General features: G+C 34.4%; 1 protein-coding gene across 2 annotated transcripts in view; it reads left to right on the forward strand.

The window, feature by feature from the left end:
• The window catches only part of DDX10 (DEAD-box helicase 10), a 250,108-nt gene that overhangs the window by 44,616 nt on the left and 191,936 nt on the right, over positions 1-13,556 (forward strand). For both annotated transcript variants that reach the window (XM_031961101.1, XM_031961102.1), the window contains exons 10-12: positions 4,108-4,209; positions 6,736-6,823; positions 9,512-9,600. In XM_031961101.1, the coding sequence (XP_031816961.1) occupies positions 4,108-4,209; positions 6,736-6,823; positions 9,512-9,600 (279 nt within the window). The remainder of the gene's footprint in view (positions 1-4,107; positions 4,210-6,735; positions 6,824-9,511; positions 9,601-13,556) is intronic.

Here is a 13,556-nt window from a genome sequence, read left to right on the forward strand (position 1 = left end):
TAAGATTTCCAGTGACTCATCATATCTCCTCTCTTGTCAGATGAGGTTTAGGTTTGGGGTTCCCTTTAGTAAGAAACCAAATGATAAGGTCTAGATTTAGGGAACCAAAATGAGATTAGGGTTTCTGGTAGTCAGGGAGTTAAATAATACGGTCTAGTGGCAGGTTCGGGGTTCAGGGAACCAAATGGAGAGGTTTGGCTCCCCTGCACCCCTTGGGATTTGGCGCAAGGGTAGGGAGTTTGGGGAACTCCCTTCTGGCGGCGCAGAGATTCTCTGTAAAGGAATTTACAGACCCTAAAACCTAGTCATAAAAGAGGTTTATTATGGGGATTAGGAAGTAAGGTTAGAAATCCTGACAGACAAAGGATATGAACAGACAATTCTCAGATGAAGAAATTGAAACTATTTCTGTCATATGAAAAGATGCTCCAAAATCAGAGAAATGCAAATTAAGACACCACTACACACCTGTCAGATTGGCTAAGATGACAGGAAAAAATAATGATTGTTGGAGGGGATGCGGGAAAACTGGGACATTGATGCATTGTTGGTGGAGTTGTGAACAAATCCAACCATTCTGGAGAGTAGTTTGGAACTATGCTCAAAAAGTTATCAAACTGTGCATACCCTTTGATCCAGCAGTGTTACTACTGGGTTTATATCCCAAAGAGATACTAAAGAAGGGAAAGGGACCTGTATGTGCATGAATGTTTGTGGCAGCCCTCTTTGTAGTGGCTAGAAACTGGAAACTGAGTGAATGCCCATTAGTTGGAGAATGGCTGAATAAATTGTGGTATATGAATATTATGGAATATTATTGTTCTGTAAGAAATGACCAACAGGATGATTTCAGAAAGGCCTGGAGAGACTTACACGAACTGATGCTGAGTGAAATGAGCAGGACCAGGAAATCATTATATACTTCAACAACAATACTATATGATGACCAGTTCTGATGGACCTGGCCATCCTCAGCAATGAGATCAATCAAATCATTTCCAACGGAGCAGCAATGAACTGAACCAGCTACGCCCAGAGAAAGAACTCTGGGAGATGACCAAAAACCATTACATTGAATTCCCAATCCCTATATTTATGCCCACCTGCATTTTTGATTTCCTTCACAAGATAATTGTACAATATTTCAGAGTCTGATTCTTTTTGTACAGCAAAATAACAGTTTGGTCATGTATTTTTATTGTGTATCTAATTTATATTTTAATATATTTAACATCTACTGGTCATCCTGCCATCTGGGGGAGGGGGTGGGGGGTAAGAGGTGAAAAATTGGAACAAGAGGTTTGGCAATTGTTAATGCTGTAAAGTTACCCATACATATAACCTGTAAATAAAAGGCTATTAAATTAAAAAAAGGGAAAAAAAAAAAAGAAATCCTGACAGAGGCATAAAGTCTGTTAAGGAAATAGGTGAGGATAAAGAGAGGGTATCACTGGAAAAGATTATTGTCCAGTGGGCAGAGGCTCCTTGGCATAGCATGCATGTTTGGAACCTCTGCAAAGAGAGGATTTTTAGATTGGCTCTTTTATAATAGGAATTTTGGCTATATGCTGAAGGGGGTAGTAGGTGGAGTTCTACAAGCTGGGTTTCAGCTTGGGCTGGAATTTGAATAGAATTCAATGAGTTTCAGGACTGAACCTACCTCACCTAGATAACAGATAAAACTATCTTTGTTTCCCTCCGGTGGGGTCCTTCACTGAGGCAGAGTTGAAGGAGATTTTCTCCTTCAAGGAGTTTAGGGATCTCTTATTTAAGATGATATCTCAACCTACTTGTCTAAGAAAATTGATACAACTTGCCCTGAATTCTTTCACTCCTTTTCCCCCTTATTCCACACAACTCTATTTGTCTTATAGAACAGGTGGGTTTTTCTCTTTACCAGAGCTTCCTTTATCTATTGTGTATTTGATCCACCTTCTATTTTCTTTTAGAGGTTGTCTTAATTATTCCTTCAGTGGCTCCCCTTTGCCTATAGTTGAAAATGTAAACTCTTTACCTTAGCCTTTAAGGCCATTAACAATTTGTATCTTGACCACCTTTTCAACCTTCTTTCATACTACTCCCCTTCAATAATCCTGTTTTTAAACTAGATTGGTTTACTAATTAGCTCTTTTCCAAACTTAGCTTTCATCTTTTGCCTCTATGTATTTTGCATCAGTCATTTCTCATATTAGAAAGCACTGTCATTTTTAGTCATTTATTTCCTTCAGGACTAAACCCAGTTGCCACTTTCTCTTTGAAGCCAATAGAGAGCTTCTGAACTCCAATCCTATATTGCCAACTACTTGTTGATTAATCAGTTGGATAACATATTAACATCTCAAGTCATCATGCCCCAAATCATCTTTTTCCCTTACCTGTTTGAAATTCCCATATTTGTTGGTTGGTGGTATTACCATTTTGGGTCATACAAAGTTTGTAGCCATTGTTATCATCTTTCATTCTTCCCTTTCCTTCCCTTCTATTTCCAATCATTTGTCAAGTCATGTTGATTTTTACTTCATAGTTTCTTTTGTACACATTTGCTTTTCTCCACCTATCCATCCAATACTTGACTTCAAGAAATCATTTTCTTTTGCCTAGACTATAATAGTCTCTTATTGGGTTTTATTTCTATCTCCCTTTGTTGAGGTCTAGATTTGGGGTACTTAAATGAAATTAGGGTTTAGTTGAGGTCTAGTGGCAGGTTTGGGGTACAAGGAGTCAAATGGAGCTCCCCTGCAACCCCCTTGGATTCGGTGCAAGGATACAGAATTAAATGAGGTCTAGTAGCGGCACAAGTCCCCAATAAAAGCATTTATTAGCCTGAGAGCTAGATTGATAAAAGAGGTTTATTATTGGGTTTGGAAGTAGTAGATAGGTGAAGGTAGAGATAAGGAGGGCACTGGACAGGGTCCAGTGGACAGAGGGTTCTTCCGTGGCTAGCATGTTTGGAATCTCTGCAAAGGGGGTTCCCAGCGGGGCCCTTTTATAACAGGAGACTTAGCTCAAATGGCTTTTGGGTGTAGCCCCAAAGTTGGCTCAGATCTGGATGGGGCTGGGACAGGTCCGGATCTTCCATTGGAATTTAAAGGGACCAGGATTTGTGAGCCAAAAGGTAATTACATTCACTAGAGGAGTTTGGGTATCAAAGATAGGAACCTTTCCCACATCACCTTCAGCTCAGGTATATTCCAGGGCCTTGTTCAAAACATTTTGTGACTTTTAGGATTAAATAAGATATTCTGACATTTAAATGTCTATCTTTCCAAACTTATTTCAGTTGTTTTTTCTGATGTTCTCTGTTCCAGAAAATTAGATTATTAATTCTGCAGATTTGTTCTGTCTCTTACTTCCTTGTATTTATAAGGGTTGTCTTCCATGCTTAGAATGTAACCTGTCCTCATCTCAGTCTTTCAAAATATTTACTTCCTTCAATTTCAGGTGCTACTTTCCTGATCTTCCTTTTTCTTCCTTGCTCCCTCCCCTGTAATTTGTGTTTTCTTCCCCAAATTTTCCTAAAACACATTAACCTCGTTTGCCCAATACACTCTTTATTTATTTATTTTTTTATTATTATACTTCTCTGTGGATATTGTGTTGCAGGGATTGTTTTGCTTTTTGTCTTCTTAGTGCCTAACATAATGCCTTCCATGTTATAAGTATTTAAATGATTGAATTACAGTAAAGAGCTTCAATTTTTAAAAATTATTGCCTTATTTTATCATGTCTTCCTAGTGACCTAAGAGTTAGCTCAATGTTAGACTTTAAGCTCTAGAAAAACCTTTTAATTCCTTAATTATTTTTTAATCAGTGAGTGGCTGATTTTTTTTTTTTTAAGTATATGGTTTCTCAGTAATTTTTTTCTTTTATTAATGTGATCAAAACTTGTGATTGTTGATAAGAAACTAAAAAAAGGTGGTAATCATGACTTTATTTTATTAGTAGAAATTTTTTGAAAATGTGTATTGAAATTTGTTACGTAAAAATAACCTGTGATTCATTACATATTCAATATTGTTTGAATTTAATATAAAAAAGTGAAATGAAATAAATTTTCTCTTTTGTTTTTCTGTTTGTTTTGTTTCCTCTCTGTTTCTGCCTGTTTAGGTATAAGGAAGGTGGTGAGTCATTGTTAATTTTGCTCCCATCTGAAGTAAAAGGAATGGTTCATCAGCTTTCCCAGAGGAAAGTTCCTGTGAAAGAAATCAAGTAAGAAATGTCTGTTGTTTATTAATATTGATATTGGAAAAACTAAAGATGTGAATCATTTCTATAGTTATTTCATAATACTTTGTTGTCATTGTTTTTTTTTTTTTTTTTTTTTTTTTCCTTGCTGTATGTTTTGGAAAAACTATCAGAAAGTAGCAGAAAAGAAGGATTCAACTAAGATTTCTGATGTAATCTGAGTAAAGTTTTAGTAAAAAAATTAAAACTATCAAGTAAAATGAGATTTTTATTATGTGAAGTAGTCTTATTATTGTTGATAAGAGTATTGAAGATGGAGTCAGCAAGTCTGTTTTATATCAGGTACTAGTTGTATGATCCTGACTCAGTCACTTCTTTTGATTGTAATGTGAGTCTCATTTTCCTCTTCTTTAAAGTGAACATAATATTTATAATGTCTGCTTCACAGGGTTCTCATGAGATATAAATGAGAACATGTAAAAAGAGCTTTTCAGTCTTTAAGCATTTACATAAATGTCAACAATGTTCATTGTAAGCATCCTAATTTTACTTGATCATTGAGTTTTCTGATTGGTGATATATATTTTACCATACATAATTCTACCCAAGTTTCAGATTTCTTATCTGTAAAATGGGCTAAAGTGTAATAACTTCATTGCTTACCTTAAATTTGTGACTATCAGATGAGATAATTAATGAAAAACACTTTTAAAGATATAAAATATTATATAAAGGTGTAGTGTAGTTTTAAGCTACAATGTTAACTACTCTATCATTTTCCTCATTTTTCAAATTAGGGAATCGAGTGAAATGATTTTTGAGCCTCCCATCAATTTTTATATTCTTTGATCTATGTATTTTTGTTCCTGCTACAAAGTTTTGTGAAGATTAAAGGAGTTAATTATGTGAAAATATTTTGCAAGATGTAGTTACATAAATATGGAGGATATTCAATACTACAATACCAACCACCTACCTTTTAGACATTTTGAATAAGATGTTTAGAATATATCTCAGAATCAAAATATCCAAAGCGCAGAATTCATTATCTCCCTGCCCCTAAAGCAACCCTCTTTTTAATGTCCTTGTTTCTTTCAAGGATGGTACCATTCTTCCTTTCATTTATCCAGATTCACTATTTTCTATTTATCTTCAATTTTTTCATGGGCGAGAAATCTTTCTTCTACACTTAGAGGCTGGATGATGCAGGACAAGTCACTTAATTTCTCTGGTGTTCATTATACTCAAGGGAGAGGGTTGGACTATCAAACTCTAAATCTTTCATCTTTTGGTACCTATAATATTCATTTGTTAGATGCCACAACCTTTCTCCACTTACATCATCATCAGTCTATGTTAAGTCCTCTTCAAATTAGTATGAACTCGTGTACAGCTGCCAAGGAGTCTACCCTTCTTTCCGGTAGTAGCAAGAGTGATATTCCTGATATTACTCTCCTATTCTATATTCCTCTGTCTCCAGGATCAAATATTGATTGTTTTGTTTGGCATGTAAAGCTCTTGATAATATGACACCAACACATATTTTGATTAACTTTATATTAATTCCTTCATGTTCTTTGTTTCTGCCAAATTGACCTTGTCTTTATTCACTGATGGCATTCCATGTCCTGTCTCTGTGCCTTTGCAGGGTGTCCTCAAAGCTCAGCTCAAACACCACCTTCTATTTGAGAATTTTTTTTTTTTTCTGCAGTGGTTAATGCTTTCTCTGCAAACTTAACTTGTTTTTACATATCCTCCTTATATGTAAATGTGTTTCCATCTAGTAGGATGTAAACCTCTCAAGGACACACAATAGTTGCTTAATAAATGCTTTTTATTTGATTAACTTATTGTTATTCTTAATTTCTAGATGTGGGAAAATGTTTATAAATACCAAGCAAATTGATTATTACTTGCTTGAAAAATGATTTCAAGTTGTTTGGGACCAAAATGATTGTGATTATAAAATTGCTAGATTTTAGAATTCCTGGAGTCTGTAAAACCCTAGTTCAAATATGACCTCAGATATGTATGACCTTGGACAAGTCATTTAAAGTCTCTCACAGTTTCTTTGCTAATAAAATAGAGATACTAATAGTAGCTACCTCCCAGGACTGTTGTGAGAATGAATGAGATAAAAATTGTAAAGCCCTTTGTACAGTGCCCTGGTACATGGTACATACTATAGAAATGTTTGCTATTAGTATTATTAATGTCATGTTCTTTGCAGTTTACTCTTTACCTTTTAAAAACTCAAAAAGTAGTTAATGCCAATTGTGACTTTTACCTTGAAGCATCTTTATCATGTTCTAGATGAATTGTGTTCTTGATAAAAGATCTGATCTATGTATTTACTTTTCTTGAATCATTCAGAAAAGCTGTTATGATTGAATTTTATGCTCAGTAAAGTTTTAAGTAAACCATGTTCAGAGACTAGTAATAAATAGTTTCATGAAAAATTACAGATAATGAAGGTGGAAAATAGTCCGAAGGCCCTTTTTTGAAAATAAAATGATGGAGTTTTAGCTTTTGTTTTCTTTTATTATTTAGAATTAATCCTGAAAAACTTATAGATATCCAGAAGAAACTTGAAGCATTTTTAGCTCAAGATCAAGATCTAAAAGAACGGGCCCAAAGGGTAAGTAATTTTTGAATAGAATAACTATATTTGATATTTTGAGTTTGTGTGTGGTTGTACTATTGCAAATGTTTGTGCTCTGAAGATATAAAGTAAGAAATCAATGCCTTCAGAAATTGTAATTTTGGTTTTTGGGCTAGTGAAGAGTCTATTAGTGTTCTGTGGCACCAGCTCTACATTGTGTTGAATTCCATTATCTTTCTTGTTTAAGGGAATATTCTTTTATATAGGCCCTTTGTAAATTATGAACTGATATTGTTTGGGAAAAATGAGATAGTTAATCAGTTAATTTTTAATCATAAAATCAGTAATATATATAAATGTTAATGTCTCTTTTTCCCCTCCCCCCTCCCCCTCCCCCCCACGCCTCAAGGAAACATTTCAATCTCAATATGTGCTTGGTTGCTGCTGCTGGAATTCTTTTGATCATAGAAATATACTTAAAATGTGGTATTGAGGGACAACTTAAAAGTCTTGTTATATAGAAAGCTGCTTTTTTGTGCAAGGTATTTTTTGTGTGTAGAGACATTGAGTAGTTGGGAATAATCAAATTGTTATATATTTATTAAGATTTACAGTGCTGTATGTCTCTATTTTTTGGATGGAGGTATAATTTTTCAAATAAAACTATTCACTAGAGCAATATGACATCTTTAATTTGAAAATCATTTTTTTAAGGGCCTTCTGGGCAGTCCAGCAGAGACTAACCAAAAAAGATTTTGACCATATGGATAGGAATGGTGCTGGTTAATAGATGCTGTTTTATAATTGGTTAATTTGTTTGGGTGGAGAGAATAGGATAATGAGATTTTAGATTTAGATCTGGAAAGGATTTGAGAAGTCATCTAGTCCATTCTCTTTATTTTAGAGATGAGAAACTGAGATCCAGAGAGTTTGTGACTCATTTACATTTTATATACATGAAATGTAGATATTATATAGGTAGAACTTCTTTAGGGAACATTTTCCTTTTTCTTTTCTCTTTTTTTAAAAAAAATTTTCTTGTAAGAACACGTTAGTCTCTCCATCAAAAGTTTTTATAGAGATGCAAAATCTGGCTTTGAAGTCAGAGACATACTATTTAACTTTATTGCTTGGTATTCTAGGTATTGTGCCAAGTCCAAGAGTTTATAAGATATAGAATAGTTGTACATATACTTCAGCAGAAGTTCCCATACTGGGAGTTCCCTACATTATTAAAGTCACAGCTCTTGGAATTTTGTTAATGAGTAAGCATAACTATCTTGACAAGTATCAGGAAAAAAACCAAATCAGACCAAATCAAAATAACCAATCACCAAATTGAACAGAAGTATAAAATTTGGGAAGATTTCTACTTTTTAATTCTTAGTGTCAAAAAGTTAAAAACTGGAATTTATTGAGTTCAGTGCACTTAGTTTAAATGCAAAGTAAAAGGTCTTTGAATAGATAAATATAATATTGATAGAGTGTACATTTATCACTATATGTAAATTTTACCTAGTAAGCATATACAAAACATGGAATCAAATTTCTTTTTGAAAATTGGGAAGTGGCATGACAAATTATTATTAAAGAAAAAAATGGATTCAAACATACATTAGGTCAAAAAGACCTAAGTAGTCATATAATTTTTGAGTTGGGCAGAATTTGCTGCCTAGGACACCATTCATGAGTGAATGAATAAATGCAGAGTATTAGAGAAATGCTGTTGCATTGACGTCTACATTTAACAAATAAGCCTACCAGGACAAAAAGAATATTATGGCACATTAAAATAAATGATTCTGTGTATTGGGTGACAGATGTAGGCAAGTGGGATGTTGAAACATCACCACATGTAGCAGATTCTCTAGTATCATAGAAATGATTTTCTAGCTTTTGATTATAATCTTGACATAGCAGAATTGGTAAGCAGCTAGCACAAGTGTTAATAAACAATTGCTGGGAAAAATCCCCAAATTCTTACTTTTTTAGAGGCAGCAGAGGAATGGAAATAACTTTTGCAAGAAAAATGGAGAAGAGATTCGTTCAGGATTACGTATGAGGCATGAGAATAAAAATACAGAGAGAACAGAGAAGGAAGAAGGGGAAATTAGCAGGAAAATTAAATAATATTAATGAGAAATTATTTGCTCAGCTGTTTATCAGTATTATTCTAAAGAGGTGCCAAGGTTTAGATTGTTAGCTTTCAAAGAACAGGTTTTATTCATTTCGGACTTTTATATTAAGTAATAACTGCTTTGCACTGAATAGAAAGTATTCTGACAGGTAGGTACATGTATATAAAGACACAAATGCAACAATCCCTTCCCTTGATGACTTTAAGAGAATATAATATATATTCTGAGAAACAATTGCAAGATTATTTGAGGAATCTGGATGGCACAACTTATTAAGATTTATTAAGAGTTCTAAACTTGTAGTCAAGGAGATGGGAGTTCAAATCCTGTTTAAAACATTTATTAGCTCTGTGATTCTGGGCAAGTTAGTTAATCTTTGCCTCAGTTTCCTAATCTGGAGATTAATAATATGGGGATAATAATATCATCTAATAGAATCATTGTGAGGTTTAAATGAAATATTATTTGTAAAGTGCTTTCCTGTGATTACCTGGTACTATGTTCAATGTGTCCTTTTGGGTTGATTTTAAATTTCTATTATTTTACCATTTGTCTATATATAATACCCTAAAAATTCTTTTTACAGTGTTTTGTGTCCTACCTGCGTTCAGTATATCTAATGAAGAATAAAGAAGTGTTTGATGTGAACAAGTTGCTTCTACCTGAATATGCTCTGTAAGTATTTATAGAATTGAGATGCCATTGTGGACCCTTAATCCAATGCTGCATATATTTATTGAGTGCCTGCTTATATGCAGAGCTCTGATACTTGTACTTAGCCGATCTGTGATTTCAGCTATGTGATTCTTAACTTCTGTTGTTGCCCATGACAACCTAGCCATCTGTGTCTTCTCATTCTAGTTTCTTTTCTTCCATAGATGTCAACAGACAATTTATCCAATGTAAGGGAGAATCTTTAGGTCTTTTCTTATCAGTGGAGTATTTGGGCTTGTATATTTTTTATTCTTTGGCTAAGTTCTATAACAAGCCCCTCTCCTTTTCCACTCATACATTTTTTTTTTAAATTGATGCCTTTTTTACATATCACCTTCATTTTCTGTTATCTTCCCTGTGTATTGAACCATCTTTTATAACAGCAACAGAAACTATTAAGTAAAAATAGCTCATGAAATGATTGTATCTTCCAATCATTTTCTGGGGTGTGTCACAGGAATGATTTCTATAAGGAGCAAAATGTTCAAAATTATTACTCAGACCACCTCTCATTGTCTTCAACATTTGCCATTAGCTTATGGAACTGTACCTGTGACAAATTTTTGTGTAGATAATAATGTTGTTCAGGAAGAATAGGTGCTTTCAGAACCCCAGTTATAAAAAGAAGGGTCATTTTGTTCCTTTTATTTGCTCTTTGAACTTCTAGATTTTGAATGTATTTGGCAATTTTCTTTTAAGGGAATCCAGTACAAATATCCTGCTCTAACAGGTGGACCTGTAATTTAGCATTATGTTTATTTTTATTTATATTATTATAGCTTTTTATTCCTAGTTCTAATTTCTTTGTTCATACAAATCTTTCCATATTCCTCTGCATTCTTTTTATTTGTTGTTTTGTATGGCACATGAGTATCAGTTATAGTCACATAATATGATTTGTTTTGCTGTACCAGTTTTGGTGGGCATCCACTTGGTTTCTAATTTCTTGTTCTGGAAAAAGTCAATATTTTGGTAGAGTCTTTCTGTCTTTAGCCTCTTTGGAGTATATACCTAATATTGCAATTGTGCATTCATTAGTAATATACCTTGTGCCCGTTATTGCTTTTGAGTCTTCAATGCTTCAGCTTATATACACTTACCTTATTCATCAATTTTTATTCCTGAGTGATTATGCTATTATGAGATTCAAAAGTAATAAATCATCACTGTGTTTTGAAGATGGACTTTGAATTGAGAAAAAGCTTTGCACTGTTCCCAAATTAATTAGTGAACATCATCATCTTTTCTTATGTAATTTGTGTATCTGGAGATAGGAGAAAAGGATAATGCATGTGAGTAGACAAAAATAAGAAGGATACCAGGTGCAATTAGTAAACATTTTTTAAAGCACCTTCTATGTGCCAGCCACCATGTAAGTACTGGGAAATACAAAAAGAAACAAAAGGCAGTCTCTCTGCCTTTGAGGAGCTCACAATCTAATGCAGGAGAGAACAAGCAAACAAATATGTACAAACAACCCATGCCAGGACAATTAATTAATTAATTGCGGGGAACTACTAGAATTAAGAGGGGTTGAGAAAGACTTCCTGTGAAGAATGGGATTTAAATTGGGTCTTAAAAGAAGCCAGAGAAGTTAGGTGAGAAGGAGAAGAGGCGGGAGGCCATTATCACTGAATTGAAGAGTAAATGTTGAAGAATAAGAAGTAGGAAGCCTGGAAAGGCAGAGGGACCTAAGTTTTGGAGAGCTTTGAGTGCCCCCAAAAATGATTTTGTATTTTCTTCTGGAGGTAGTAGGGAACACCTGGAGTGTATTAAGTCAGACTTCCTCGTTAGGAAGATCACTCTGATGGCTGAAGAGAAGGTGGTTTGGAGTTGAGAGATTGAGGCAGGTAGAGGTATCAGCAGACTGTTGAAATAATCCATCTGTGAGGTTATGAGGGCTTGTATCATGCTAGTATCTGTCAGAACAGAGAAGGGAATGTATTTGAGAGATGTTTGAGGGGTAAAATCAGCAGGCAAAAGATTGGATTTTGGAGAGGTGGAGAAGGCGAGAGAGTTTGGGTTTAGGAGGATAGTATTGTCCTTTGCAGTAATAGGAAAGTAGGATGTGGGAAGGGTTCTATTAATTTATATTCCTCTTAAAAAGCTCTTTGCACCTCCTGGCTTCCCGCAAGTCCCAACTAAAATCTCACTTTCTACAAGAAGCCTTTCCTTTTTTTATTTTATTTTTTTTTTTTAATTGAACAATTAGCTTGTGAAGGAAATCAAAAATTCAGGTGGGCATAAATATGGGGACTGGGAATTCAATGTAATGGTTTTTAGTCATCTCCCAGAGTTCTTTCTCTGGGCGTAGCTGGTTCAGTTCATTACTGCTCCATTGGAAATGATTTGGTTGATCTCATTGCTGAGGATGGCCAGGTGCATCAGAACTGGTCATCATATAGTATTGTTGTTGAAGTATATAATGATCTCCTGGTCCTGCTCATTTCACTCAGCATCAGTTCATGTAAGTCTCTCCAGGCCTTTCTGAAATCATCCTGTTGGTCATTTCTTACAGAACAGTAATATTCCATAATATTCATATACCACAATTTATTCAGCCATTCTCCAACTGATGGGCTTCCACTCAGTTTAGTTGACAGCTTTGTTGTGAAGGACTTTGTATACCAGAATAATATGGTTGTATATTTATATTTTATTTTGGAAATTGTAGGAACACTAGATTAGAGAGGGATAAAGAACATTTATGTAGGCAAAGTCACGCTTATTGTGAGCTTAGACTAGGGTAAAAACAATGAAGATGGAGGGGAGGTCATCCTATGCCCCCACTTTACTGTTTTTAGTACATTAGGTTTGCCTCAATTTCCTGATCTATGAAATGAAGAAGTAAATGGCAAACCACTGCAATGTCTTTGCCAAGAAAACTTGGTTCACATAATGTTGGACATTCTTGAAAACAACTAAACTCAACATCTTCTACCTATGGTTTCCAACATTTCTAGTTTAACAGCTACTTTCTGCCTCTTAACCAGAGTCAGATCCAAAAATAGCAGTTCCCTTGTTGCTTTCTCTACTTTTTGAAAAATTAATTATTAAGGCAGAATTTTTTTTTTTTAAGTTGGGGTGGGGGTGGGGAGAAGGTATGGAGAATGACTTCCAGTAGATATAGCAGTGTCTGTCACTGAAATACTTATCACTACCCTGCATGCTTATGATGTTTCCTAAATTCCTCATCTGTTTCTTCTGTCTCAGTGATCCAGTGTCAATTCCATTTTTCCTATATTAATTTCCATCTTGTTTACCCTCTTCTAGTTCTTGGTTATTCGCACATTAGTAGATGTCAATAAACAAAACTACTTTATTTCTCTTCTCCTTCCCTGCCTCTGTTTCCCCACCACTATTTATATGTCTTTTTCGATCATCTAAAAACCATATGGTAGAGTTAGAGATGTTTTTCTTAGCATGCCTAGTGATACACATTTAATATTTTTACTGTCAGCTCATTGTAAGCCTTATAAAATTTGTTAGTTCTTGCCAAGATGAGGATCTTTGTAAATTGATCATCAGTGAAGATGAAAACAAAGATTGTTCTTTCTTGCTTTATGGACATTAAGTTGCATTTACTATCTCTGTGATTCTATCCACAATAAATGGATCCTCTTTAATTTTCTGGTGCATATCAATATATTTAAAATTGATTGGGTAGGGGAATTAGGTAGCTTTTGGAGCCTTATTTTAACAAATAGAAAATAGAAGATGTTTACTTATCTCTGAATTTAGTTATGAAACATCTTGTTGTCAGTCAGTAAACATTTAAGTGCCTTCTGCTATGTACCAGGAGTTGTGCTAAATGGTAGAGTTGTAAAAAGAAGCAAAAGACAGTCCCTGTCCTGGGAGTTTATATTCTAATGGGGAAGATCACATGCAAACATATACACAGCAAACTGTTTATGAGA

Source organism: Sarcophilus harrisii, chromosome 3, assembly GCF_902635505.1.
Source record: "Sarcophilus harrisii chromosome 3, mSarHar1.11, whole genome shotgun sequence".
Taxonomy (NCBI): Eukaryota; Metazoa; Chordata; class Mammalia; order Dasyuromorphia; family Dasyuridae; genus Sarcophilus; species Sarcophilus harrisii.